This window comes from Monodon monoceros, unplaced genomic scaffold (genome assembly GCF_005190385.1).
Source record: "Monodon monoceros isolate NGI ecotype Baffin Bay Population unplaced genomic scaffold, NGI_Narwhal_1 Super_Scaffold_7, whole genome shotgun sequence".
In the NCBI taxonomy this organism is placed as follows: Eukaryota; Metazoa; Chordata; class Mammalia; order Artiodactyla; family Monodontidae; genus Monodon; species Monodon monoceros.
The window spans coordinates 57,465,776-57,490,248 of NW_021703784.1; the positions used below are offsets into that span (position 1 = coordinate 57,465,776).

At 54.0% G+C, this 24,473-nt stretch overlaps 2 protein-coding genes across 3 annotated transcripts in view; one reads left to right on the top strand and one right to left on the bottom strand.

The window, feature by feature from the left end:
• The window catches only part of ATG16L2 (autophagy related 16 like 2), a 50,307-nt gene extending 49,725 nt beyond the window's left edge, over nucleotides 1-582 (bottom strand). The window contains exon 1 of the mRNA XM_029206974.1: nucleotides 419-582. Coding sequence (XP_029062807.1) covers nucleotides 419-467 — 49 coding nt within the window. The 5' untranslated portion in view covers nucleotides 468-582. The remainder of the gene's footprint in view (nucleotides 1-418) is intronic.
• Nucleotides 8-24,235, top strand: STARD10 (StAR related lipid transfer domain containing 10). 2 transcript variants are annotated; one of them, XM_029206978.1, is made up of 7 exons: nucleotides 8-75; nucleotides 444-754; nucleotides 20,089-20,236; nucleotides 20,858-20,961; nucleotides 21,623-21,740; nucleotides 23,537-23,589; nucleotides 23,819-24,235. In XM_029206978.1, the coding sequence occupies exons 2-7, from the start codon at nucleotides 548-550 to the stop codon at nucleotides 24,062-24,064; spliced, it is 876 nt and encodes a 291-aa protein (XP_029062811.1). In that variant the 5' UTR covers nucleotides 8-75; nucleotides 444-547; the 3' UTR covers nucleotides 24,065-24,235. The 2 variants fall into 2 exon arrangements, with proteins under 2 accessions (XP_029062811.1, XP_029062812.1); XM_029206979.1 differs by lacking the exons at nucleotides 8-75; nucleotides 444-754 and adding an exon at nucleotides 11,155-12,750.
• Nucleotides 24,236-24,473: the final 238 nt, after the last annotated feature.

Sequence of the window (24,473 nt, forward strand, 5' to 3'; positions counted from 1 at the left end):
AGGCGGCGGCGGCGGCGGCGGCAGAGGCGCTCGCACCTCCGGCCCCGGCGGGCCCCGGCGGAGCAGCTGGCACAGGTGAGCGGGCCGGCCCCGCAAGCACCCCACCCCGCCCCCACCACGGGCCCCGCGCCGGCGCCGCTGCCGAGTTAGTTGAGCCAGTCCGGCCAGCGCTGCGCGGACCCCGCCGGGCCGTCCGTCACCTCGGGTCGCGGCCTCTCCCGGGTCCCGACGGGCCCCCCCCCGCACCCGATACGCAGCCCCCACTCCGGCCCCCAAACCGGAGGTCTGGGTCGCGCCTAGCGAAGGGGTCGGGGGGCGTACTGCTCTGTACCGGCGGTGCGCGCTGGCCAGCCCCTGCCTGTCTCTCTCTACCCGCCAGGACCCCGGACAGCCGCACCCGCGCCCCCAGCGCACTGACTCTGGTTCCCAAACCGGTCTTTCAGGTCCCTGGAAGGTGGCGTCAGCATCTGCAGCCGCGTCGACGTTGTTGGAGCTTCCGCGGAGGACCCAGGAGAGCCGGACTAGGACCAGGGCCCTGGGCCTCCCCATGGAGAAGTCAGCTGCCTCAACTGAGCCCCAGCGGCCTCGGCCAGTCCTGGGCCGCGACAGCGTCCAGGTGCCCGACGACCAGGACTTCCGCAGCTTCCGGTCAGAGTGTGAGGCCGAGGCGGGCTGGAACTTGACCTACAGCAAGGCCGGCGTGTCTGTGTGGGTGCAGGCTGTGGAGATGGATCGTACCCTGCACAAGATCAAGGTAGGGTTGCCCTGCAGCAGGTGTAGTCTGTACTGCACCCTTACTTCCTCTGACCAGGGAGTCTCCTGGTCCTCCCTCAGGGTTACAGACACCCGGTTGCACACCTCAGACTCTCCTGTGAGAAACCAGGAGGAGGCACAGTTTGCTGGGCAAGCCCCCATCTCACAGGTGGGCCAACTGAGGCCTGGAGAGGGGGTGTGACTCCCTCTGGCTCACTCAGCCAGAACCCAGGCTTCTGCACACCCCTGCCTGATCCAGGGAGGTGGGCTGCTGTCAGGCCTACCTAGGAGAATGGTCTCCCTCAGGGAGCCCTCTGCCCATGGAAGCCTTCACCACGTCCTGACTTGAGTCATCTGAGGAGGGAGACTGAGCCCTTCTCTCCTGAATTCTTGGTTCTTTCAGCCTGAGCTGGGTCTCTTTCCCCGCTCTCTGCACCCTTGGGTGCCAGGGACCTGATTCCTTCCTGTCTGATGCTCTGCTCTTCCCCCTTCCCTCCTGGCTGTTCCCTGAGTCTCTCCTGCAGGGACTCAGGATCCTGGCCGGCAGATCCTGAAAGCAGGACTTAAATGTCTCTGCCTTACACAGGGCCAGACTGGGGGTGGGCTGGGGGAGGGCCAGCAGATGCAAGGAAGATGTAGGCACATTCAGCCTCCCTCACAGCTATCAACCCCATTCCTCACAGCCCCCTGATTTTCTTCTCTTTGCTTAGACAGGGCCGGCTTGGGGTTTGGGACCCCGTGAGCCCACCTACCCTGGGGAACTAGACGGGGAATAGGCTGGTGAAGGCTCTGACGAGAGGCCTCGGTAGCTTCCTCCAACATAACGCATCTGGCATTGCTGTGAGTGCCACTTTTCAAGGGGGCAGGTCTCCCTTCAGTGGGGTGCTGGCAGTAAACTGTACCCTTCCCTTTCTCTTGCCTCACCCTTCCTGCTGTCCTTCTTGAACATGTGGAGGAGTGTATTCCTGTGGTGGAGGGGGGCAGAGGTGGAAGCAGGACACTGAACTCAGAGGGCACTCCTGCCCTTCCCCTACTTCAGCCCTCCTTGCCTGGGACCTGCTCTTGGATTTGGATTTAGCTCTGGCATCAGGGCCTCATACCAGGGCCAGAGATGTCTGACCTTCCCACTCTGACCTTGTGCCTTTCTGCCTCACTTTGTCTTAGTCATTTAGACCTTTGTCCACCTGTCCCCGTGTGGTCTTCTGGCTCACCCATTCTGTCTTCCCTTCTTCCTTCTATAATTCTCTGTCTGCACCCTGGCTATCTGACTGTCTCTTTCTCTCTGGGTTTCCATGTGTGTCTCCCCTCCTGGGACTCTCTACCCAGGCCTGAGGACCCTGGGCTGGGGCCTTCCCGGAGGCCTGACCTGTGTCTGAGCCTGAGGAGCAGGGAAGGGAAGGGCAGCTGGTATGTTCCAGCTTAGTGCTCTCTGAAGACAGAGAGCACTGTCTCTATCCTTCTTTGCGTCCTCAACCTCCAACACAGACAGAGCAGGGATGTTGGTTGAATGAAGGATGGAAGGAAGGAAGGAACAAAGAAACAAACTGAATAAAAGGTGAGCAAAGTTGTGAGAACAAGGTTGTTTTCCTGACTGTGACCTAGGAAAGGCTCAAAGGCTGGGCTGTGCAGTGGGGTGGGGAAGTGTAATTTCCCCACCGAGCTGGCTCTCTAGAGGGAAGAGAAGGGGAAAGTCTGAACTGTACTGAACCAGTACTCCCACCCTCTGTGTCAACAGGGCGGAGCTGCCTCCTCCAACTGGCTTGGTTAATGAATAAACCCAACCTAGTCCAGGACTGGAGTTGGCAGTTCTGGGGACCAGAGTGCCACAATGGACCCCTTGTGGCCAGATCAGATTTGTCAGGTGTTCTTCCTTGGGAGTGGAGGGGACTTGGAAAAACAGGGGTATTGTGGGCTTGTGGTCAGGGCATACACCTGACCTTCCTTCCCTCTCAGACTCAGCAGAGGTTGGAGGTGCCTTTACAACCCCAGTTTCATACTCCTCACTGGGGTGCAAGTATGGAAACCGAGGTCCAGAGAGGAACAGGGGCCAGCCCAGACTCACACAGCCAAGTCCCCGCAGAGCCAGACTTGGCACGCAGACCTTTAGCCTCCCTGCCTAGTTCTCTCTGCTGTGCTCCCCACAGTGGAGGGGGGACTAGGGCCAGGAGGTGAGCAGAGCTGGGGCCTAAGGAGGAGGCTGGGGCCTTGGTTACGGGCATCCCGAGATCTCTGATCCCCTCAGCACAGCCAGATGGAGCTGTGAGGGACAGGCAGAGGTCTCTGAGCTCCCCATCCCCAAGATTCCAGGAATCCATTTCTGGTAAGAGCCCCTGCTCTGAGCCAAGCGTTTCTCTCCATGGTCTAATTTACCCTCCGGCCAGTCCTGGGCAGTAGTAGGCTTGTCTCCATGCTACAAACAAAGAAACTGAGGCTGAGAGAGGTGATGTCACTTGCCTAAGGTCATATCAGCTGAGGCAGGAGTGGAACCCAGGCCAGCCTGGCTCCAGAACCCCTGCCTCTCTCAGCTTGGGCTCACATCTTTGTCAACATTCTGGCGTTTGACCCCATCAGTAACTCTTTGAAGGACGAGGTGTTCCCATCATCCCATTCTTGTTGGATAAATGAGAAAGCTGAGGCCCAGAAAGGGGAGTGGCTTGTCAAGGTCACACAGCAGGTCTGAAGCCAGAGTCCCCTGGGTCACTCCGGGAGGCTGCGACTCAACCACAGGTATTTGTTGAGCTCCCCCTCCCCACAGCCTGTTCTGGGCCTGCCCTCTGAGCCGGAAAAGCCAGCTGCCTCCTGTACATGCCCTGTGTGCATGATCCCAGGTTGGGGGAGCGGGTCCACCTATCTGCCTACCTGATTGATTTCCTCCACCTCACTCCCTTTCCCCCAGGCTTATCTTCTCCCTGCCCCTGCGTCCAGAGGTTTCTGGAAGACACTGTGGCTCTGGCCCAGCATTTGGAGCCAGGACAAAGGGACAGGGCTGCTGGAGGCCACCTCTTCCCTTTCCCTCCCTCCTGGCCTCCAGCCTGGTCTGGTCCCAAGCCTGCACTGTTCTCCGGGCACTGGAGAGGAGGCAGATACCACCTCCTGAGAGGTCAGGCTTTGTCCCAAAGGCAGACGCTGAACATGGATCCTGGGTCCAAGGCAGAGGGAAGCTTGGAACCTGAATACAGGTCTCTCGATGCCCAGGCCAGGCTTCCCCACAGCTCCTGTAGCAGTAGAGAAAAGGGAAACCGGGGGGGTCTGTCATTTATTCAAGCAGGGCCAGCTGGGGAAGAGGCTGAGGTCTAGTCCTGGCTATGGTATTCTTTTGCTGTGTTTGTGACTGTGGGCACATCCCTGCCCTCTCTGGGTTATGTCTCCATCTGTGCCATGGGGCTCTCCTGGCTCCAAGGGCCTCTAAACTCAACGCCTGGGCTGGGGCCCATGGAGAGGGATGAGGTACAGGGGACAGAAAGCAGGAGATGACACGGCCTGCCCAGCCCTGCCCTGGATGCTCATGTGCTCGGGCTCTCTGATGCTGCTGTGTACCTAGCCACCTGAGAGGCAGAGGAGACCTGGCCCCTGTCCTCAGAGGTGTCCAGACCTTGGTGGAGAGAAGACTGACAATTCTAGGTGACCCCCTGCCCACTGCATGAGGCAGGTGTCCATAGGCAGACCACAGAGGCAGGAGTGGGCCCGGTGGGTAGGGGCCTTGAGGGGCTTGACGGTTGAAGCAGGGGTGCAAGGTCTCCTGGGGGAGTGCAGCTGAGCACCTGAGGTTCCTCTTGCCACAAGAAGCTGGGTGGTGGGGACCTATCTCCTCTGACTTCCTGTCCTACGACTCCTCCTCTTCCCCTTTGGAGAAAGCTTCAGTGACCCCTCCTTGACCTGTCTCACTGGCCACCTGCTTCCACACCACAGGCCCCCTGGGTTCCAAGCTCTTAAGCCAGTGCTCTGGCCTGTCCCATCTCAGCACCTCATTCTCTCCCCCTGTAAAATTTGGGATCGTCTCAGGGATCTCCAAGGACCCTTCTCACTCTTAATGGTCCATGGGACTCAAAAGGGTCATGGGGAAGGTGGGGACAGCCGCAGGGCCAGGTGTTTTCTTCATGTTGTCCCACTGAGTCTTCACAACTGTCCTGTGGTAGTTGTGAGTCTTATGAGCTCCATTGAACAGATGTGAAAGCTGAGGTTTAGGGCAAGAATTCACTTGTGCAGTCAAACAGCTAGAAGGTAGCCGAGGCAGGATCAGAGCCCAGGTCCTTGAGACTCCAAGGCCGAGATCTCTTCACTCCCTTGGGCCTGCTTATTAGCACCATTGGGCCCTTCCGTCTCCTGGACCCTGTGGCTCAGAACCTACCCCTGTCTTCTGCCTTCGATCTCCCTGTACTGTGCCGTTGTGGGAGGGCACCCTGGAGTGGTCCCAGCTGAGCAAGAGCCCAGTCCTTACTGTGTGACCTTGGGGGGTCACTTCACCTTTACGAGTCAGTCTTCTTATCTGTGGTGGCAGAGGCAGGAGTTAATTGAGTTTTAGGGGTTTGGATTCAGTGAGTTCAGGTTCAGGCTGGGCCTCTGCCACCTCTGGGTCTGAGTTTCCCTCCTCTACAGGAAGAACTTCCTTCTGTACAGGAAGTTGCTGGGCAGGTGGTTTGTAGAGGCTGTCCTGGCCTTAGGCCATGGTAAAGGCTTCTGCACTGCTGGACACAGAGTAAGGATGGAGAGCTAAGGCCATGACAGTCTGTGCCATCTGAGAGGTCCCTAGATGGGGCTCCTGAATCCAGGCTGAGGCCCTGAGACCCCTATCTGGATGGCTCTAGCTCTGACTTGGTGTGAGGGCAGCTGGAGGAAGTAGTCCAGAGCTGTCCTCAGGGCACAGACAGGCCCCCAGAGAGCATGACCCCAGCGAGTCAGGGTCTGGACCTTCAGGTGCAGGAAATCAGAGAGAGGAAAGGTCAGAGGTGGCTGGAGGCTTCAGGGAAGTCTTTGTGGAGATGCCTGGGTTGGTCTGAGGCCATAGGGGAAGACCTTGGGCAGATTGCTGCCCCTGCCTAGGCTTTAGCTTCCTCATCTGTCGCATGTGAATAGTAGTGCTGCCCTGCCTGTCTTTGGGCACTTCATTCAAGTTGAGGACAAAGAAGGAAATCAAACAAACCCTGCCCTCAAGGAACTCCCAGTTGGATGCTGGGACAGACACTTATCACAGGAGCTGCAGAGATCCAGAGCAGGCCTCTGAACCAGCCTTGGGGGCCAGAGAAAGCTTCACAGAGGAGGAATTCTCAGGTGATCTGTTTGGAATTGGGTAGAGAATGAGGAGTACAAGTTTGACAGCATTGGGAGCATTTCATACAGAGGAACAGCTGTGTAAAGACCCAGAGGCAGGAAACAGGGCAGTGCATTAGGAGAGCTGCAGGTGGTTCATTGTGGGTCTTGGAACTCAGGGGGCAGGAGGTGATTAGACAGCTAGACCAAGGCTCTAGGATTTGGGTCCTGGAGGTTCTAGGGTACCAAGGAGGGTTTTAGACAAGGTGGGTGGTAGGAGGAAGATGCTGCTGTATTTGTCTGGACAGACATGCCAAGGCCTGCACTAAAGCAGGGACTGTGGGGAATGGAGCAAGGGATTGCATCCAGAAAGATTTAGGAGGGATAAAGGATGGGACATGGTGGTTACAGCATAACTCTTGTGCAGGCTGGGATGTAAGATAGTATGGACGTGCAGCCCCCTGGGGGCAAGGGACTGGTGGGGTGGGTGCCTTCAGTCAGTGTCCATCCACGCTGGGGCTAGAAGAGCCCTCAGCCCCCAGGCTGGCTCTGTTCCTCCATGACCAGGTCCCCAGGCTCTGGCTTTTAAACTTTAACAAGCCCCAGCTCAGTTTCCAGCCGAGAGTCTTTAAAGTTTCAAGAGATGAGAGAAAGGAGGCAGTCCTGGAGACAGATGGGTTTTCTTTCTTCCCCTGTGTCTCCATGCCTGGCTGGGCCACCTGGAGCCAGGGCTGCGGGTGCCATGACCCCGGAGGCCTGGTGCTCTTTAGGGTTCTGGGACCTGAGCTGGGCCGCTCCAGTCTGTTCATGAGGGGCCAGCGGCCACCGAGATAGATGGGAATTAAAACTCTATTCCCACCCTGCCCCCTTACCTTTACCCCTGATCTGGGCAGGTAAGCATCCACCCTCCCCCCCGCAGCAACAGGTGAGAGGAAAGGTACTCAGACCATGCATTGGGCTCGAGGTGTCTCTGTCCCTCCCTGTGCCTCACTTCAGCCACACTTGGTCAGGCCTCGATGCTCTGGGACCCCTGGAGCTGTAGCAACACAGGGAGTGGAAGAAAGTGTCAGGCCCAGAACTTAGTGATGGGTCCCACACCAAATACGGACTCCTCTCACCTGTCATTAAAGAGAGGCTGGGCAGGTGGCACTGGGCAGCTGGAGCTGTTCTCTGGGGTTTTAGCATAATAATTGCCTCCCTGCCTCTCAGCCTGGCTCCCTGAAGGCAGCTACTTGCTACCTCTGACCTCTCTGTAGAATTCTTATGTCTTGGGGCAGTTGAACAATGCCTGCAAGTTTACCTCCCTCCCCTTCCCCTCCGCCACCCAATGGGAGGTACAGCTAAATACTGCCTTTGGTCTCCTCTGCATTGCCTGGGCCATTTAATCTCATCCTTTGAGTTCCCTGTCACAACCTGCATCTGACCTTGGTTTCCTGAGAAATCCCGCCACCACCTCCTTGATGCCTCCTCCCTGTTTTTGGACCCTTCTGGATTGCCTGGGACCTTGTACTAGACCAGGGAAGTGATGAGTCTTAAGGCAGAGGCCTGACAGCCAGAGGGGATGGAGTTCCCTTGTGTGTCTCCAACATTCATTCATTCAACACATATTTGTTGTTCACATACTGTATACCAAGTATATCCAGGAATTTAGTGGCAAACCAGACACATCAGACCCTGTTGTCATGAGTTTACATCCTGAGGGGGAGACAAGCAAAATAGAAGCAAATAACTAAATAAGATACCAGATGGTTGTTGTGTGTTATGAGGGCAGGATGATGTGATGGGAGTTGTCTGGCCTTCTATATTTGGGCCTTCTGTGTGTGGAGCTGGATTGTATGTGCCTGTGTGTGTGATCTGGTCCTTAGTTGGGTAGATTGTGAGCCCCTCAGGGGCAGGGCACCTGACAAAGGTCATTAAATCTATATTGAATGTGTTTGTGTGTGTGTGTGTGTGTGTGTGTGTACACGTGCCTAAGGTTGGGTGTATGTGCCTCTGAATGTGAGACTCTGTGTGTGTTTCTGTGTCTGGCATTACTTTGTGTGTGTGAGTCACACCCCCTCACTGCAGCAGAGTTGTCTCTGATCCAATTATGTCTCCTCAGCTGTCTCCCAGTGGCTTCCGCCCCCCAGCTCAGCTCTGGCTCTGCCTCGGTTTTCCCCTCCCTGCTTCCCTGCAGCCTCCTGTCTTTGCCTCTGGGCATGTCTCTGGGTCTCAGAGTATCCTTTTGGGGTGTGTTTTCTATCCCTGTCTCTAATGGTTACTGCCTCTGCTTTTATGTCTCTACTTGTTCTGTTTCCTCCTTTTTGTTAATCTGTCCTGTTATTTATTCGTTCAACAAACCTCTTCTCGTGTCTCCCACCCACTCTGCCAGCCACTGTGCTGGTGCTGGGGACCTGGAGATGGACCAGACCTGGGCCCTGCTCTTAAGGCCTAGTGGGGAGACTGATGGAGATGGTGACAGCCCTTCGTGAGGACTCAGGTCGAGGGAGACGTGGCTGACAACGTGGTGGGGGGCAGTGGCGTCTGGGTGGGACCTGTGGGGCCCATCAGGAGTCAGGTGGCAGGCTGAGAAGGTCTTGGTGGGTGCGGACTAAGGGTGAGGAAGGAGAGGAGGCAGAGCCAGAGTGGGGAGGACGTTTTGATTAGGATTTGATCTTGAAGGCAGAGAGAGGCAGCAGAGGCTTTCAAGCTGGGCAGTACCATCATCACTGGGTTTTATTTTTTAATTTTTTTATTGTATTTTATTGTATTTTATTTGTGGGATCTTATTTCCTTGACCAGGGATCGAACCCGGGCCGGCAGGAGTGAAAGCTCAGAGTCCTAACCACTGGACCGCCAGGGAATTCCCAGCACTGGGTTTTAGAAAGCTCCCTGGCCCCAGGTGGCAGATCAGCCTGGGAGCCAGGAGACCAGTGATGAGGCTGTGGCTGCACTGGTCCAAGCAAGGATGGTGAGGCCTGCCTGGGTCTGGCGAAGAGGAGCTGTTGGGAAGGTCATGGCCAAGCAGAATCCCAGGTTCCAGGCACAGGCGGGGAGCAGAGGGGAGTGGGCATTGGGGTTGGATAATCCAACAGTAGTGGATATGGTGAGGGTGAGCCTATGGGCTGTCCAGGGGGTGACGCCCAGGAGGCTGTTGAAAATGCAGCCTGGAGCTTGCTAGAGAGCTTTGGGGGTATGAGGCCACTGGCAGCGCCTGAAGTCCTGGGAAGTGTTTATACAATTTGTGTTTGTCTGCTTGTCTGTGTGTCAGCCCTGGCCCCTGTCTTGTCTCATTGATCTCTCCGACCCCCTTTCTTTTCTTGCAGGCCCACTCACTCTCTGCTTTTTCTCAGGTCTCCCTCCTCTGTCTGGCTCCCCCACCTCCGCCAGGGCTGGAGCAGAGTGGTGGGAGCTCCAGACCAGGAGGTCAGCTTCCAAGAGATCAGAGCAGGATGTTCCTCAGCGGCAGAGGCCTGGGGGTGGGGAGGTGGGGGTGGGGGTGGGGGTCCAGGGAGGCTGCTGGAGACTAGGTAGGGGAAGGGGAAGGGGATGGAGGCACAGTAGGGATGAGTCACTCAGCCCTGCGTGGAGAGCAGCAGAGGGGCCTAGCTTGGTCTGCCTGCGCAGACTCTGGGAGCTGTGTCTAGGGGAGACATGGCAGTACCTCCGCCTACCACCGGTCTCAGGAGGGCCGCACTTTAGGAGAGAAGATGGGTTGAGGTTATCTGGTGCCAGATCCCCTTCCCTTCAGAAGAGGTTGTCTAGTCATTTTACAGGTGAGAACTCTGAGGCTGAAGGTGGGGGAAGGAGAGCCTGTGACGGGCCCACACCAAACCTGCTCTCTGTGTCCTTCCAGCTCCCCTTACTCCAGGCAGAGCTGCCCCAGCAGCCCCAGCCCCTAGCGTGGACCCTCCAGGGATAGTCCTCATCTGGCCAAATGCTGGCGCACCTGGGATTCCAGAGCAGAGCCTGGTTCTTAGGGAACAGCTTCAGGGGTGGACTTTGGGTCGACACTGGGTTCCAGGATGATTCTTCACTTCACTTTTCTCAGCCACCATTTACAAAAGGGCATAATCTTCCCTCCTCATGGGTAGTTGAGAGGATGGAATTAGGAGAATTTGCAAGGCCCTAGTGCAGAGCCTGTCACAGAGCTGGCACGCTCTTAACGTTTGCTGAATGGATGAATGAATGAACAGTCTGAGGTACCCAAGGGACAGCTCCATTTCCTCCCACGTCCATCCTTGTTCACTTGGGTTACCTTGTGGAACTGCATGAGCCTTCTCCTTCCCCCAGCCGGTCCAGGCCATTTCCAGTCCCCTCCAGCACCTCTGCCAGGAGCCTCTTTCCCCTCCTTACATCTGGGTGCCATCTGTTATTCTATTCATCCTGTAGGACTCTGCTTAGGTGTGCCCATCCCTGTACCTGCATCCCCCTGCTTCCTTCTGTCCCTGCCATGAGCCCCCAGGATTTTCATGCCTGTGTCCCAGCTGAGGGTGGAAGGACCCTGAGTCCCCTCTGGCTTTACTCTCGGCATGGCTACACCACACAGAGCATTTCCAGGCAATTCAGCATCAGCCTGGGCAGCCTCAGGCCCATCTCAGCAGAGTCCAGGCTCCCAGGTCCAGGGAACGAGGACCTCGGGATTCTGGACAACACACTTAACCTAGAAAAAAAAAGTATGGTTTCTTTATCTTATATAAACTCTATTGTACCAACAGTAACGAGAACCCAAAAATGATAAATTAATCCCCCAGTGCCTCAATTCCTGAGTAAAACGTCTCCCTGGTTCCTTCCAGCTCTCATTCAAGGGTGTAGGTAATTTATGTACAGTTGAGACCATGCCACAGATGCAAGTTTGTGTCCTCTTTTGTTCATTTAACATTGCATCTGTGGGAATTTGTCATATTGCTATAGAATCATTAATTCAGGAACATTTCTGGCAACTGCTCCCTGCCAGACCTCTTCTGGGTTCTGAGGGGCCCCTGCCCCTGCCCTGAGGGAGACCACAGCCCTCAGTAGCTGGGCAGTGATCTTCAAGGTGATGTATCATTCTTTTTTTTTTTTTTTTTTTTTTTTTTTTTTGCGGGCCTCTCCGGTTGTGGAGCACAGGCTCCGGACGCGCAGGCCCAGCGGCCATGGCTCACGGGCCCAGCTGCTCCGCGGCATGCAGGATCTTCCCAGACCGGGGCACGAACCCGTGTCCCCTGCATCGGCAGGCAGACTCTCAACCACTGCGCCACCAGGGAAGCCCAGTGCAACCAGTTTTTGCTGTCACTAACTGGGTAACAGTTTTACCATATGTTCACAAGCAGTGGTTATTTTATATACTTTTGCTATTTACTAAATGTAAACTGATACTTCAGTACAGATTGAATTTACTTTTCTTTATCAGAATTATTAAAGATCTTACAGAAAGTCCCAGAATCTCCCTTCACCTGTCTCTGCCCCTGCCCCTTACACTCCATTTTATGAGGATGATGGCAGAAGTAGTAATCAGCCTCGAGTGCCACAAAGAGTTTTACAAGCGTCCAGGGGGTTTTCACAACGACCCTTCCTTCTGACCTCCACAAAGCAGTGAGGGCCACCAGGCACGGCCCCAGCACTCTAAAAGTCAGAGAAGCTCACGCGGGCATGGCCTCTTTGCTGGCTCACCTGTCCCTTCTTGCATTCAGGCAGCATTTCTTTACTAGACCATGCCAGGCACTGGGGGTGCCAAGACGAGCAAGGGGCCAGGATGAATCGATGCATCGCAGTGTGTGCTGATGAAGGGAGGCGGTGGGGTGGAGGAGGAGACCCCAGGCCAACCTGCATAAGTTAGGGACATGGTAGGTGGCCTGGGCAGGACACAGCCAGGCTGAAGTTTGAGGGCAAAATAGCAAAGAACCAGCAAGGGGAGGTCGTGGGAAAGCAGGACTTATTAGATCTCTCTCCTCCTACACACCCCCACCTCTGCTTCCCCTGATGCCCTGTGTCAGTGCCCTTGAGCTGCTCTTGAGATTTGGTGGGGAAATGGGGGGAAGGTCTTAGGGGTCTCCATTCTGGGGGCCCCAGAAACCCAGAGGCAAGGGCAGGTGCTCTAGCAGCTTGGCTCGATGATGGCTGTGTGGGGCCTTTGGGAGGGGCAGTAGAGGGCCCTGAAGCCAGCAAGCAGGTGGTGCGCAGCCCTGGGAGGAGGACTTGGAGCAGACAGGGCAGAGGGGCCGCTGGAGCTGAGCCTCTCACGTGCCGTGTGCCCTGGGTCAGTGTCTGTATCTCTCAACACCTGGACTGACATGGTGAGGGCAGTGCCTGGTTGTGGGTTGTGAGGGTGGAGCCTGTGGACTTGTGCAGGGCCCTGGTATAAGAGGGCCACGCACCCCCTCCCTGTGCATCCACCCTGTGGCAGGATCTGGGGCACTTTTGTTGTTTTAAACTTTGTTCCTTGCCCCTTTGTATCCTGCCCTTTGGTGTCAGCAGGAAATTGCTCCCCTCGGCAGGGCCTGAGAAGTCAGGGAAAATTGCTGGGGCCTAGGGCTGGAGAAGGGCAGCTGCTGCTGGGGGCTTTATGTACAAGTCTCATTTAATCCTCACAGCTCTGCTCCGAGGGGAGGATTATCCGTTTCACAGATGAAGATATTGGGATTCAGAACTGAAGTACTTTGCCCAAGCCAAGGCCACACAGGCAGGAAGCAGCAGGACAGAGGCCTATCTGACCAGACAGCCTGGAATTGCTGCGAGTGTGAGCTTGTGGGGCAACGCGATGGCCCAAGTCTTCTCAGAGGAGACTTCCAGGTACAGAGCTCCAGTGCTGAGCTTTGGAAGAGCACAGCCTTGCCTTTAAGCCCAGGGAGGGCTGAGGATAGAGTCGGGAATTTTGTTCAGAGGAAGAATCTCAGAGCTTCGCCTGCCTGGTCAGCAAGCCTTTCTGAATCCAGTGAGTTCTGTGTAATAACCATCAATTAGGGCTTCCCTGGTGGCGCAGTGGTTAAGAATTTGCCTGCCAATGCAGGGGACGCGGGTTCAAGCCCTCGTTCAGGAAGATCCCACATGCCGCGGAGCAACTAAGCCCGTGTGCCACAACTACTGAGCCTGCGCTCTAGAGCCCGTGAGCCACAACTACTGAGCCCACGTGCCACAACTGCTGAAGCCTGCGCGCCTAGAGCCCGTGCTCTGCAATGAGAGAGGCCACTGCAATGAGAATGCTGTGCACCACAACAAAGAGTAGCCCCCTCTCGCCACAACTAGAGAAAGCCCGTGCACAGCAACGAAGACCCAACGCAGCCAAAAAAAAATTTATTTTTTTAATTTAAAAATAAATTAAATAAATTAAAAAATAGTAGGGCTTCTCTGGTGGCTCAGTGGTTGAGAATCCACCTGCCGATGCAGGGGACACGGGTTCGTGCCCCGGTCCGGGAAGATCCCACATGCCGCGGAGCAGCTGGGCCCGCGAGCCATGGCCGCTGAGCCTGCGCGTCCGGAGCCTGTGCTCCGCAACAGGAGAGGCCACAACAGTGAGAGGCCCGTGTACCGCAAAAAAAAATATAATAATAATAGCCATCAATTAACTAAGGCAGTCTTCAGTTGCCAGCATGTTTGTTTTAGCTGGGCCAGTCCTGCCCCTTGATGAAGGGAGCAGAAAGTCCTGACACTTTGGGGTCAGGCACACCCAGGCTCTGGTTCGCTCCACCACTGTTAGCTTTGTGGCCTTGGTTAATCATTTTACCTCTCTGGGCCTCACTTTCTGCATCTGTAAAATGGGGGTGATGATATCCATCAGGGTGTTGGGAGGGTAAGAGACAATATCTGCACAGGGTGCAGCTTGACGCCCTTGATGGCAGAGGTGGTTTGACCTAAATTTCAGCCCCTGTGGCGTCCGTGGTCCAGGTGCTGCTGTCTCTTTTGTGGGATGATGAGTTAGTGATTTGGAGCACATGGTAATGGTTACTGAGGTGGTAGCTATTGTTTGGGGCTATGATTGATTTAACAGCTAGTGCTCCACCCGGGTCAGGAGTACTTTCTCTGTTTTAAATACAGTTCTTTTGGGAAAGGGTGATTTGCTTAATAGTTATTCCTTTAACAAAACTGCTAAAATGCAATGTGGTGAGAAGTCAGTACAGCCTGAGGCACGTTTCAGAGCCCAGATGGACCCCTTACCCTTCTCTGGGCCTCAGTTTTCCCAGTGGTGACCTGAAGCGTAGTGGTGGAAAAGATCATCTCCTGGGTCCCTAGGACTTTGGGATAATCCATGTGCCCCATATATCCCACGGGCAAGGATATTGGAGACCTGCTGTGTGAGGTCTTGGCATTTGGGCCAGACTTGGATCCATCTGTCCGTGTCTCAGTTTGCTTGTTACTGCCGTGGCCATTGGCCCTCAAAGCCACACCACAGCCCCATGGACATGACCTGACTTCATTTCCTCTGTCTCAGGTCAGCCATCTCCCTGGGTCCTGGGAGATACTTCAGCCCCTTCCCCCACCACTTCCCTCTTCTTGTGGAGATTCCTCTTTCTGTAATGCTGAGCACTGGGAAGGCATCTCCCAAAGAAGCACGGGGCAAGGGGTGGGAGAGAGGAGGGTAGAGTGAGACACTGCTAGGGCACTGGACCCTGCTCTTTTCTTATTTATTTAAGCCTCCAGGCTTTTGCACCCACCAGTCTCTCTGCCTGAAATGCCCTCTCTCCCCTTTCAGCAATTCAATTTCTTTTAGGTTCAGTTGCCCTCTGATCCCACAGTTCCCATGCCCACCCCCTCAACCCAGCTCATTCTCTACTGGGATTTTATGTCCCCATCTCTCCCACTGCCCACTTGATGGGCCCTCTTTAGGGCAGGGCCCAAGTCTGGTTCACTTCCCAGTTCCCTGCTGCCCAGTTGCAGCCCTTGCACAGCTGACTCCGGGCAGTAGTGAATGGATGGACGGAAGGGCAGGGCCAGGTGAGGCAAGAGAGGCGCCTGGGGCCCAGAATGTAAAGAGGCACATGCAGACACGGCCTGGTCCTGGCCCTGTGGAAGGGTGCGTGGCTGCTCGTGGAAGCCTGCTTAAGTAAAAACAGCTACTGTTTTGGGGGTATCTATGTGCCAGGCATATTGCATACATTATCTCATTTAATTTAATCACAACATACCCATGAGATAGGTACTTTTTTAAATTTTAATTTATTTATTTAATTTATTTTTGGCTGCATTGGGTCTTCTTTGCTGCACGCAGGCTTTCTCTAGTTGTGGTGAGTGGGGGCTACTCTTTGTTGTGGTACGTGGGCTTCTTACTGCGGTGGCTTCTCTTGTTGTGGAGCACAGGCTCTAGGTGCGTGGGCTTCAGTAGTTGTAGCACACGGGCTTAGTAGTTGTGGTGCATGGGCTTAGTTGCTCCGCGGCATGTGGGATCTTCCTGGACCAGGGCTTGAACCCATGTCCCCTGAATTGGCAGGTGGATTCTTAACCACTGCGCCACCAGGGAAGCCCCGAGATAGGTACTTTTATTATCCTCATTTTTCACATGAGGAAACAAAGACTCAGGTGAGTTAAATCTTGTGCCTAAGGGGGGGAACTGGAATTGGAACCTGGGATTGCCAGACTCAAAACCTGCAGGAGTCACCCCTGATGGCCTTCCTTGCTTGTCCATTCCCTTCTGACCATGGCTCTATGGGGTTCTGGGCAATCCCAGTTCTCTACCTCATGCGGTTTGGAGAGAGTGGAGTGTAGGGGGTACACAGTCTAATTTCTCTAGTGTCACCTGCTCCCTCTGGGCCTCAGTTTTCTCAGCTGTAAAATGGCTGCACGTGGGACTTCCTGCTGTAAACCAGGCCTTAAGGGCTTTGCAGCCAAGCATGGCTTGCTCCTTGGCTGAGCAACCCCGGCACTGCCTCCCGTTCAGTTCTGGTTTCCAGGAGGAGCTCCCAAGCGTCCAGCCAAAGTAAGTGACTTGTGCAGGGCCCAATGAATTCTGGTCACAGCCCCGCCCACCAGGTGCTCTCCAGTGACTCACCTCTACCCCTACTTGTCCCTCCAGAAGCCTCTTAGAATTACCTTGCCCATGTGGTGGCTGCAGCTGCACACAGGAACAATGCTGGATGTAATTTACCCCTCTTGGCTCATGCACGCAGCCTTCTGGGGGCTGTGGAAAGAGCCGGGCCCAAAGCCAGACTGGCCACCTGGACCGCCTCGGTTTCCTCACCTGCAGCGCTGCCTCCACAGCCTGAGTTCTCCCCTTCCCAGCAGGCCCCACAGCTGACCTTCCTCCCTAGGAGCCTGCCGTGAGCTTGGGAATCCTTTGAAGTTTCCTTCTTTATCTTAAAATGTTATGCAGAGTTTATGCTCAACTCAGTGCCTGGTCTGTCTCATGGCTCTGCGTGCTCCTCCCACTGCCTGCTGTCTCAGAGGGAGGCCCCTGGTCCTGAAGCCACAAAAGTCCAGAGGGAGAAGAGGCAGTCTGGGCAGTGTAGGCCTTTCTCAGAGTGCACCCAGCCGTGGGTGCAGCTTGCCCTGGGGGCACCAAGGCTGGCCTGAGGGAAGAGGAATCCCCAGGCTGGAGTCTAACCTACAAAGCATAACTCTTTTGTCACTACTCCTTCATATACAGTCACTGTCTGGAACAACACGTTTGAGGACTTGCAAAGCCAAGCCAGCTTGCATACTTGGATTTAGAGAAGTTGTGGTTTCCTCAGAAGCCACACTTGAGTGCTCCTTCATGGTTAAGAGTATCGGAAGATCCGGTTTTGAAGTTCTGCTGCTTTCTTGCCATATGATGTGGACAGGTTGCTTCCTCTCCTGAGCCTCAGCTTTCTATTCTGCAGCACAGCTCACCGGAGGGTGAAGAGTGAGTGTGTGTGTTGAATGTCAGGTGCAACACCCAGACCTCAGTGTGGCTGCACAGTGGAAGTTTGTCTGTATGCTCCTGACCATGCCAGCTCCGGCCTCTGCCGTCTTCTCCATCCCATCCTTCTCATCACTTCGTTCGATCACTCATTTATTCATTCACTCATGTTTCATTAGTCTCTCTCAGTCTGATATAGCTCCTGAGTCTTTCCTTGACTTTCATGACCCTGACACTTACAGGCCAGACATTTTGTAAAAGTCCCTCATTTGGGGTTTGTCTGATATTCCTTATGATTATATTTAGATCATGCATCTTTGGCAGAAATATCACATAAGTGGTACCTGTATTTTTTTTATTGCATCCTATCAGGAAACATCCAGTTGTAACTTGTCCTATCACTAATGATGTTCACTTTGATCACTTGATTAAGGTGGTATCTGCCAGGCAATGTGAAATTACTGATTTGATGGGAAGGAACTTTGAAACTATATAAATACCCTATTCCTCATTAAACATTAAATTTATTCATACCTGTATATACTTTGCTTTCCTATTTTATTCAGTGGAATATAATCTGTTACTATCATTATTTATTTTAATACACGAGTTGGCCCAGCTTTAGCCCATGGTAGGGGACCAGCTGTCTTGTTTGCCTGGGACTGGGGGATTTCCCGGGATACGTATGGACTTCCAGTGCTAAACTGGCAAACCCTGATGAGTTGGTCATGGAACCAGCGGGAGCCCTCCACGCTGGCTCCTGTGTCTGCTGGGCAAGGTCCCTATCATTCTGTCAGTACATTGTCCTTACTTTCTGGCACAGTGAGATGTTCCAGGTACCTCTTATACTTACTCCGACGTAGCCCTGGAATTATGCATTTCTCCAAGAAGACCTGGAGGCAGGACCTTTGAGTATTAGGCTGCAGCACATCATGGGCACTGGAGCAGATGGAACTCATTCAGCTTCCCTACAGGCCACACTGTTCTCTCTGCCAGGGCCACTTGCTAGATGCCTACCTTCCATGCTGAGCTTCTCCATGAAGACTGATTCCCCACATGCCTCACCCCACACAGCTGACCACTTCCTCTGTGCCCCACTGGGCAGTTTGGGTACCTCCCCGTTTCCAAGTTGGTCTCCTTTCTCAACTGGAAGCCTCTGAAGGACAGGCCTCAGATTCATCTCTGACTCTTCTATGCTCTGCACAGAGCTGAAGCTGGTTAAATGACTGGATCTAGTCATACCACCTGGTGGAGCAGAAAAGCAAACAGAGGGCAGGGAGGGAGGATGACACACAATGAGTCTTTGCAGGCTGGAGCTGTCCTTGAACTTTGGTTTTCTTAACTAAAATGGGGCTTATCCCTCAGAGTGCTGCTGTAGGAATAAAATGTGGTAAAATGTGTAGAAAGCCCTTAGCATAGTGCTTGTGGTGAGCGCACCTCTCAGTATCTCTGGGAAACATTTTTATTTAATTCTTTTTCATTATTGCAGAAGCAGTACTATATATATTAGAAAATTAGAAATACAGACAGCAAAAAGAAAATAAAGCTATTATATGCTCATCATTTATAGATTGCCACTCCTAACACCTTAGCGATTGTGCTTCCCAGGCCTTTTCTGTGCATATATTTTTCCCCCAAAATGAGATTATATCATGCACTCCATTTGGTAACTTGCTTTTCTTCAGGCAGCAACCTCCACCATTTTGTTTCAGTAAATTTTCAGCACATCTAATTAATACTCAGATCATATTCATATTTCTCCTGTTGTCCCAAATATGTCCTTATAGCTGTTGCATCCAAGCCAGTACGTAATCCAGGACCACACTTTCTATCTGGTTATTTGTCCTATAAGTCTTAGTCTAGCCCAGTTCCTTCCTTATGACATTGACCTGTAGAAGAGACTGGACTAGTAGCCCTGCAGAATGTCTCACCATCTGGCTTTGTCTTGTATTCTTATGGTGACACTTAACTTGTTCCTCTGTCCATTGTATTTTCTGTTAAGTGAAGCATATCCAGGGCTTGATGAGTTCACTGGTGCCTAGAATACCCAATGGGTAGTGTCCTTCCTGTGTCCTCTCATCACCATTAGTGGTGCCAGGGCCTAACCCAAGATTAGGGGGAAGGTGATGTGACCCCTCCCTCATATGGTTGCATGTATTTACTTTTTAGTAGAAAGTAATGTGTGGTTCCCTTGGCACTGTCTGAACACCCAGTTCTGGGAAACCTTTTTAAACTACGCAATAGAACTTGTCCATTTGCTGAGGGGAACATGATCCTGGGGTTTGGGCTTTCGGGTGAAAAAAAATCACAGAACAAGGATATGGACTGAGTTTCATCTTGCTGAGTGTAAATCTAGTAAAACCTGGTTCTGTTTTTATTTGCTTTCCAGACACGTGATCTAGGTTAAATCCCAGCTTTGCTACTTACCAGCTGGGTGACCGTGGGCAAGTTCCTTAACCTCTCTGAGCCTTAAGTTCCTCTTCGGATTTCTTATCTGGTAGAGTTATTGTGGGGGTTAAATAAAAAAAAAAAAGTGTCCTCGGCTCTTTTCTCCCCTAGATGGAAAGCTCTTTGAGAACAAGGCTAATAAATAGTAAGAAATCCAAAGATGTTTGTTGGGGGAATTCCCTGTGGTCCAGTGGTTAGGACTCCTGTGCTTCCACTGAAGGGGGCATGGGTTAGATCCCTGATCGGTGAACTAAGATCCCACATGCTGCACTGGCGTGGCCAAAAACAAAACAAAACAAAACCCAAAACAAAACAAAACCAAACAAAAAACAAAGGTGTTTGTTGGATGGCGGAAAAAAGAGAAAAAGGAGGGCAAATGGTGATAAGTACCAGGTGATAAGTACCATGGAGGAAACACATCATCCATTTAGGCATTTGTTTGTTCATTCATGCTTTCATTTCATTTAACATGTACTCGTACCAGGCTCTATACTGAATCGACTGAACCTCTGCCCATGAAGTTCAGGGACCTGGAGGGCACAGATAAAGAGATTCAGTGTATGGCAGTCCAGAAAGTGGTCTGGGTAATTCAGGAAAACTTCCTAGAGGAGGAGACTGGGATGAATGGGGAGGTTTGGTGGTGGCTGAGATGGGGGAGATAGTCTCTGGATGCAGGGGCTTTTTCCTGGCACAGGTGGCTTCTGGGAGGGCTGGACAGGGCTCATGGCAAGAGGTGAGCCCATGCTGGCTTCAGAGGTCACTGTTCCTCCTGTCCTCCTTCTCCTCCTCCCTCCTTGCCTGTCTGCCCTCCCATCCCCTAGCCAGGACTTTGAGCCCTGTGTGACCTTGACAACCCATGTGTCTGTCTGCAGTGCCGGATGGAGTGCCGTGATGTGCCAGCAGAGACGCTCTACGACGTCCTACATGACATTGAATACCGAAAGAAGTGGGACAGCAATGTCATTGAAACTTTTGACATTGCCCGCTTGACAGTCAACGCTGACGTGGGCTATTATTCTTGTGAGCAGACGCAAGCACGCCGATCCCAGCCCCCTCCACCTCCATCCAGGCCTCCCGCCCAGCCTCCTCCTCCCCCGTTCCCTCCTTGGGGTCACTCCCATGGCCAGGCTGCTCAGAGACCTGAGTGCAGAGATGTAGGGCTGCCCTCGCTGAATCCCTATCCACTCCCAGACACTTGAGCACACATACATGTGCACTCACAAACACATACGTACTCCCATGTTCAAGCATACACATTCCACACAAACACACATGCACAGTCATGTACAAAACCCACAGCCACATGCCACCTACTCACAGTCACACATTTCATGGACACGCTCACAGTAATACTATTGTTTTCTCATACACTCACATTCACATATGCAAACAGATCAGGCCAGCAAGGTAAGGGCTGTGTGAGGCTGTGAGGAGCAGGGATGGCTGGATGCAGGAGGGGAGAGGGTTCTGTGCTATCTCTTTGCTAGTTGCAGAAACTAGGTCTGGCGGTGGTGGTGGGGTACATGTTTGGACCAGGGGGAGCTGCCAGTTAACCAGGCATCCCTATGTCTCTGGGCTTTGCCATGACCTTTCAGGCAGGCAGGCCAGCGGTCTGGCTGAACTGTCCCTTGCCCTCTACAGGGAGGTGTCCAAAGCCCCTGAAGAATCGTGATGTCATCACCCTCCGCTCCTGGCTTCCCATGGGCACTGATTACATCATTATGAACTACTCAGTCAAACATCCCGTGAGTCAACCTGCCTTCCCTGCTGGGTGGGCAGGGGAAGGTGCCAGCTAGGGCCGGGCCAGCAGGCCTAGCCCAGGGAGAGGACCCTGGCTGCTACCAGGACTTCTCTGTGACTTCAGGCCAGGCAGGAAGCCTTCTGTCCCTGTTTCCTTCCTATACAGTGAGAATAATGGCTCCTGTCTTCCTGCTGGGGCTTTCAGGCAGATGAGGAGAGGGTGGTGTGGGCCATCACTGTGGACAAGTGGGTGGGATGGACTGGCTGGGAAAGGGGGAGCAAGAGGTGAGAGGTAGGGTCCTCTGACCCTCCCTGAGTCTGGGTCTCCATGGCAGGCAGGACAGGCAGGTGCAGCTGGCCTGGGCAAGGGTGTGTGTGTGTGTGTGTGTGTGCGTGTGCACGCGCTCATGCGCGCCCATGTGTTTGCTCATGAGCCCTGACCCCAGACTTGGGTCTTTCTAGAGGGGAACAGGGGAAGCTTAAGAGGGGCAAGGATGACTCCTGACTCCTCCCTTTCTCCTCACCCCAATAATCAGGCCTGGCCTGGAGTGGATGCCAGGGGATGTGAACCAACTCTGTGTGTGTGTGTGTGTGTTAAGTGTACTTACAAAGACACCTTCTTTTCCCACACCTTGAGTCTCACCTCCCTGTGCCTTCCATCCCCAGAAATACCCACCTCGGAAAGACTTGGTCCGAGCTGTGTCCATCCAGACGGGCTACCTCATCCAGAGCACGGGGCCCAAGAGCTGCGTCATCACCTACATGGCTCAGGTGGACCCCAAAGGTGAGGGCTTGGCCCTGGAAGCCCATCATGGGATCCTTCTGTATACCGCAGGGGATGCTTGATCTACTGGGATCCAGAAGGGCCTCTGTTAGGAGGTGTTTTGTATTTGGGGGCATCTACACCCAAAACATTCTTTGAACCAAAGTTTGAGGTTTTACAATGGTTTGAAAAGCAAGGGCCAAGGTGGTAGCCACTGCTCCATGACGAAGCTTTTAGCACTCTTCATGGACTCCCGCTCCCCCACGCTCTGACTTGCTCCCTGCTCACTGGCTGCTCCCACTCTGCCTTGTTGGCTTCCATCCTGAAGGTCTGGGTTTCCTAGGCCCCAGTCCTTTTTCCCTTGGGAGGGCTCAGCTACTCCCCAGGCTTCTGTGGCTAGGTTGACCACATGTTTCTCTTTGCTGAGATCCAGATCCCTGTGGCCATTGGCCTCTTGGACATGTCCCTCAGGGTGTCTCTTAGGACCTGAGGCTCCCTGTGTCCAATGATGAACTTACTGTCTCACTTCCTAACTTGCCCCTTCTCCTAAGTCTCTTCCCTCCAGTCACTCATGCCAAAAACCTGGTGGTTGTCTGGGGTCCCCTCTTCTCAGCTCCCAAATCTAGCCACTAATTATTGATTTTACCTCCTAAATAGCTCCTAAATCTGTCATTTCTTTTCGTACTCAGCGACCTTGTCTGTCCATACAGCTACCAGAGGGATTTTTCCAAAGGACTTATTTCCTTGTGACTCTCTTCTGCTTAAAGTCCTTTTGTGACTTTCCATTGCCCTCAGAGTAAAGTCCAAGCCCCCTCCCCAGGTTTCCCAGTCCCTCCTCATAGCTTACACCTTCCTACCTATCTAAGCAGCCCTTTCCCTCGGCCTAGAAACACCTCTCTGCCCTTACTCATCCCTCCAGGGCTGCTTCACCACCTCTATCCCTGATACCCAGAGGACTTGCTGGCTCCCTGCCCTGTGGACACATCCCCCTCTAGCAGAGTACTTGGCATACTGTTGGGGCCCCCCAGACAGTGAGTTCCTCTCTCGGTCCCCAGGGCTGGTCCAGGGTGGGTATCACTGAGTGAATGTGGAGTGAGTGAAGGAATGGATGAATGACTAGAGGAGGGGTAAGCCTTGAGCATCTTTGCCTGGGTATGCCCCCAGCACCACCGAGGGCCCACTGGCCCAGGCCCAGAGCTCCCCGGCACCTCACTGAGTGAGTTTATTGTGTGTCAGAGGCAGAGCAGACACTTGGGAATCAGACAGGGTGGAGAGCTGGGTTGTGGATTCTAGGTCAGGACAGGCTGGAGTGCTTAGCCAAGAGGTCTATGTAGCAGCTAGGCTTCCTGGGCCAGGGGGCTTGGAAGGGCAGGCAGAGCAGCGGATGAGCACCAGGGCCATTCAAGGTAGAGGGACGGGTATGAGAAAAGGGAGGTCAGTGTGAGTAGAGGGGAGGCAGCAGGTGGGAGCTCGACTGGCCAGGATTTCAACCCAGGTGTTGCCTGTGGTCACCTAGGACCCTGTGGTTTTCTTTTGTGTAGCCCTTGGGCTCAGCAGAGGGCAGAGGCAGGGGGTGGTGGAGGTGGGGGGTTAACAGAGTTGAGCCTGAGGACCATGGTCTGAGGTAGAAAGAGGGGGTGAAGATGATGAAGTCTTATAGGACTTGCCTCACAGCACCCCCTCCCTAAGGAGAAGAGCATGTCCTCCCTGGAAGCCCCAGGCTGGAGTGAGGGGGCTGGTATGTGTGTTTGTGGGGGGCTGGTTCCCTGAGGTTGCTGCTTCCCTTTTCTCCTCACTACCCGTTCCTGCCCTCATAGGCTCCTTACCCAAGTGGGTGGTGAATAAATCTTCTCAGTTCCTGGCTCCCAAGGTGAGTGGCCTTGGGACTTTGCGGGTGTGGAGGTTGGGGGAGAGGGTTCCAGGATGAGGGGGTGGGGTCAGGGGCGGAGCTAGGGCTGAGGGGCGGAGTTATGAAAACCGGATCAAGAGTCAGGATCCTGGGAGCTGCGGACTGAGCCGCTGGAGGGCGCGGGAGGGGATGTGCTGAAGACAGTTCGCTCCCACCTCACCCCTTACTCGGCGGTGCGGCGGCTCCGCAGGCTATGAAGAAGATGTACAAGGCGTGCGTCAAATACCCTGAGTGGAAGCAGAAGCATCAACCGCACTTCAAGCCGTGGCTACACCCAGAGCAGAGCCCGTTGCCGAGCCTGGCGCTGTCGGAGCTGTCTGTGCAGCACGCGGACTCGCTGGAGAACATCGACGAGAGTGCGGTGGCAGAGAGCCGGGAGGAGCGCATGGGCAGCGCGGGCGGCGAGGGCAGTGATGACGACACTTCGCTCACCTGAGCACAGCACCACGGCAGGGACCAAGACAAGACGGGGCGGAGCCCAAGGGTGGCGGATGCTCCCGCGCTTTCTTCCCTCCCCCACTCCTTGCGCCTCCTGGGGACGCTGGGCTCCGGTCCAGGCTGGCGCTGCGGCGTGGCTGGACACAGCCCCAATAAACGGTCCCACAGACTCAGCCGGCTCATCACTGTGCCTGCTTCCCACTTGCTCAGGGCACAGGCGCCGCCCTCGGTCCCTCTGTTCTACAGTTCATTTTGTTAATTTTATTATTGATCACATGGACTTTGCTCCTTTAGATATCCCCTCATTTCCCGATATGCAGCTCGGAACACACCCTCTCCTGTCCCTGGTGTGTTCATTATCCTTGCATCCATTCATTAGTTCACTCTTCATCCATCCACCTGTCCTT

Coding starts and splice junctions, on each gene's coding strand:
- STARD10 (XM_029206978.1), top strand. CDS start 548: ATGGAGAAGTCAGCTGCCTCAACTGAGCCCCAGCGGCCTCGGCCAGTC. Junction 20,237..20,857: donor TGACGTGGGCTATTATTCTT/GTGAGCAGACGC, acceptor TGCCCTCTACAG/GGAGGTGTCCAAAGCCCCTG. Junction 20,962..21,622: donor ACTACTCAGTCAAACATCCC/GTGAGTCAACCT, acceptor TTCCATCCCCAG/AAATACCCACCTCGGAAAGA.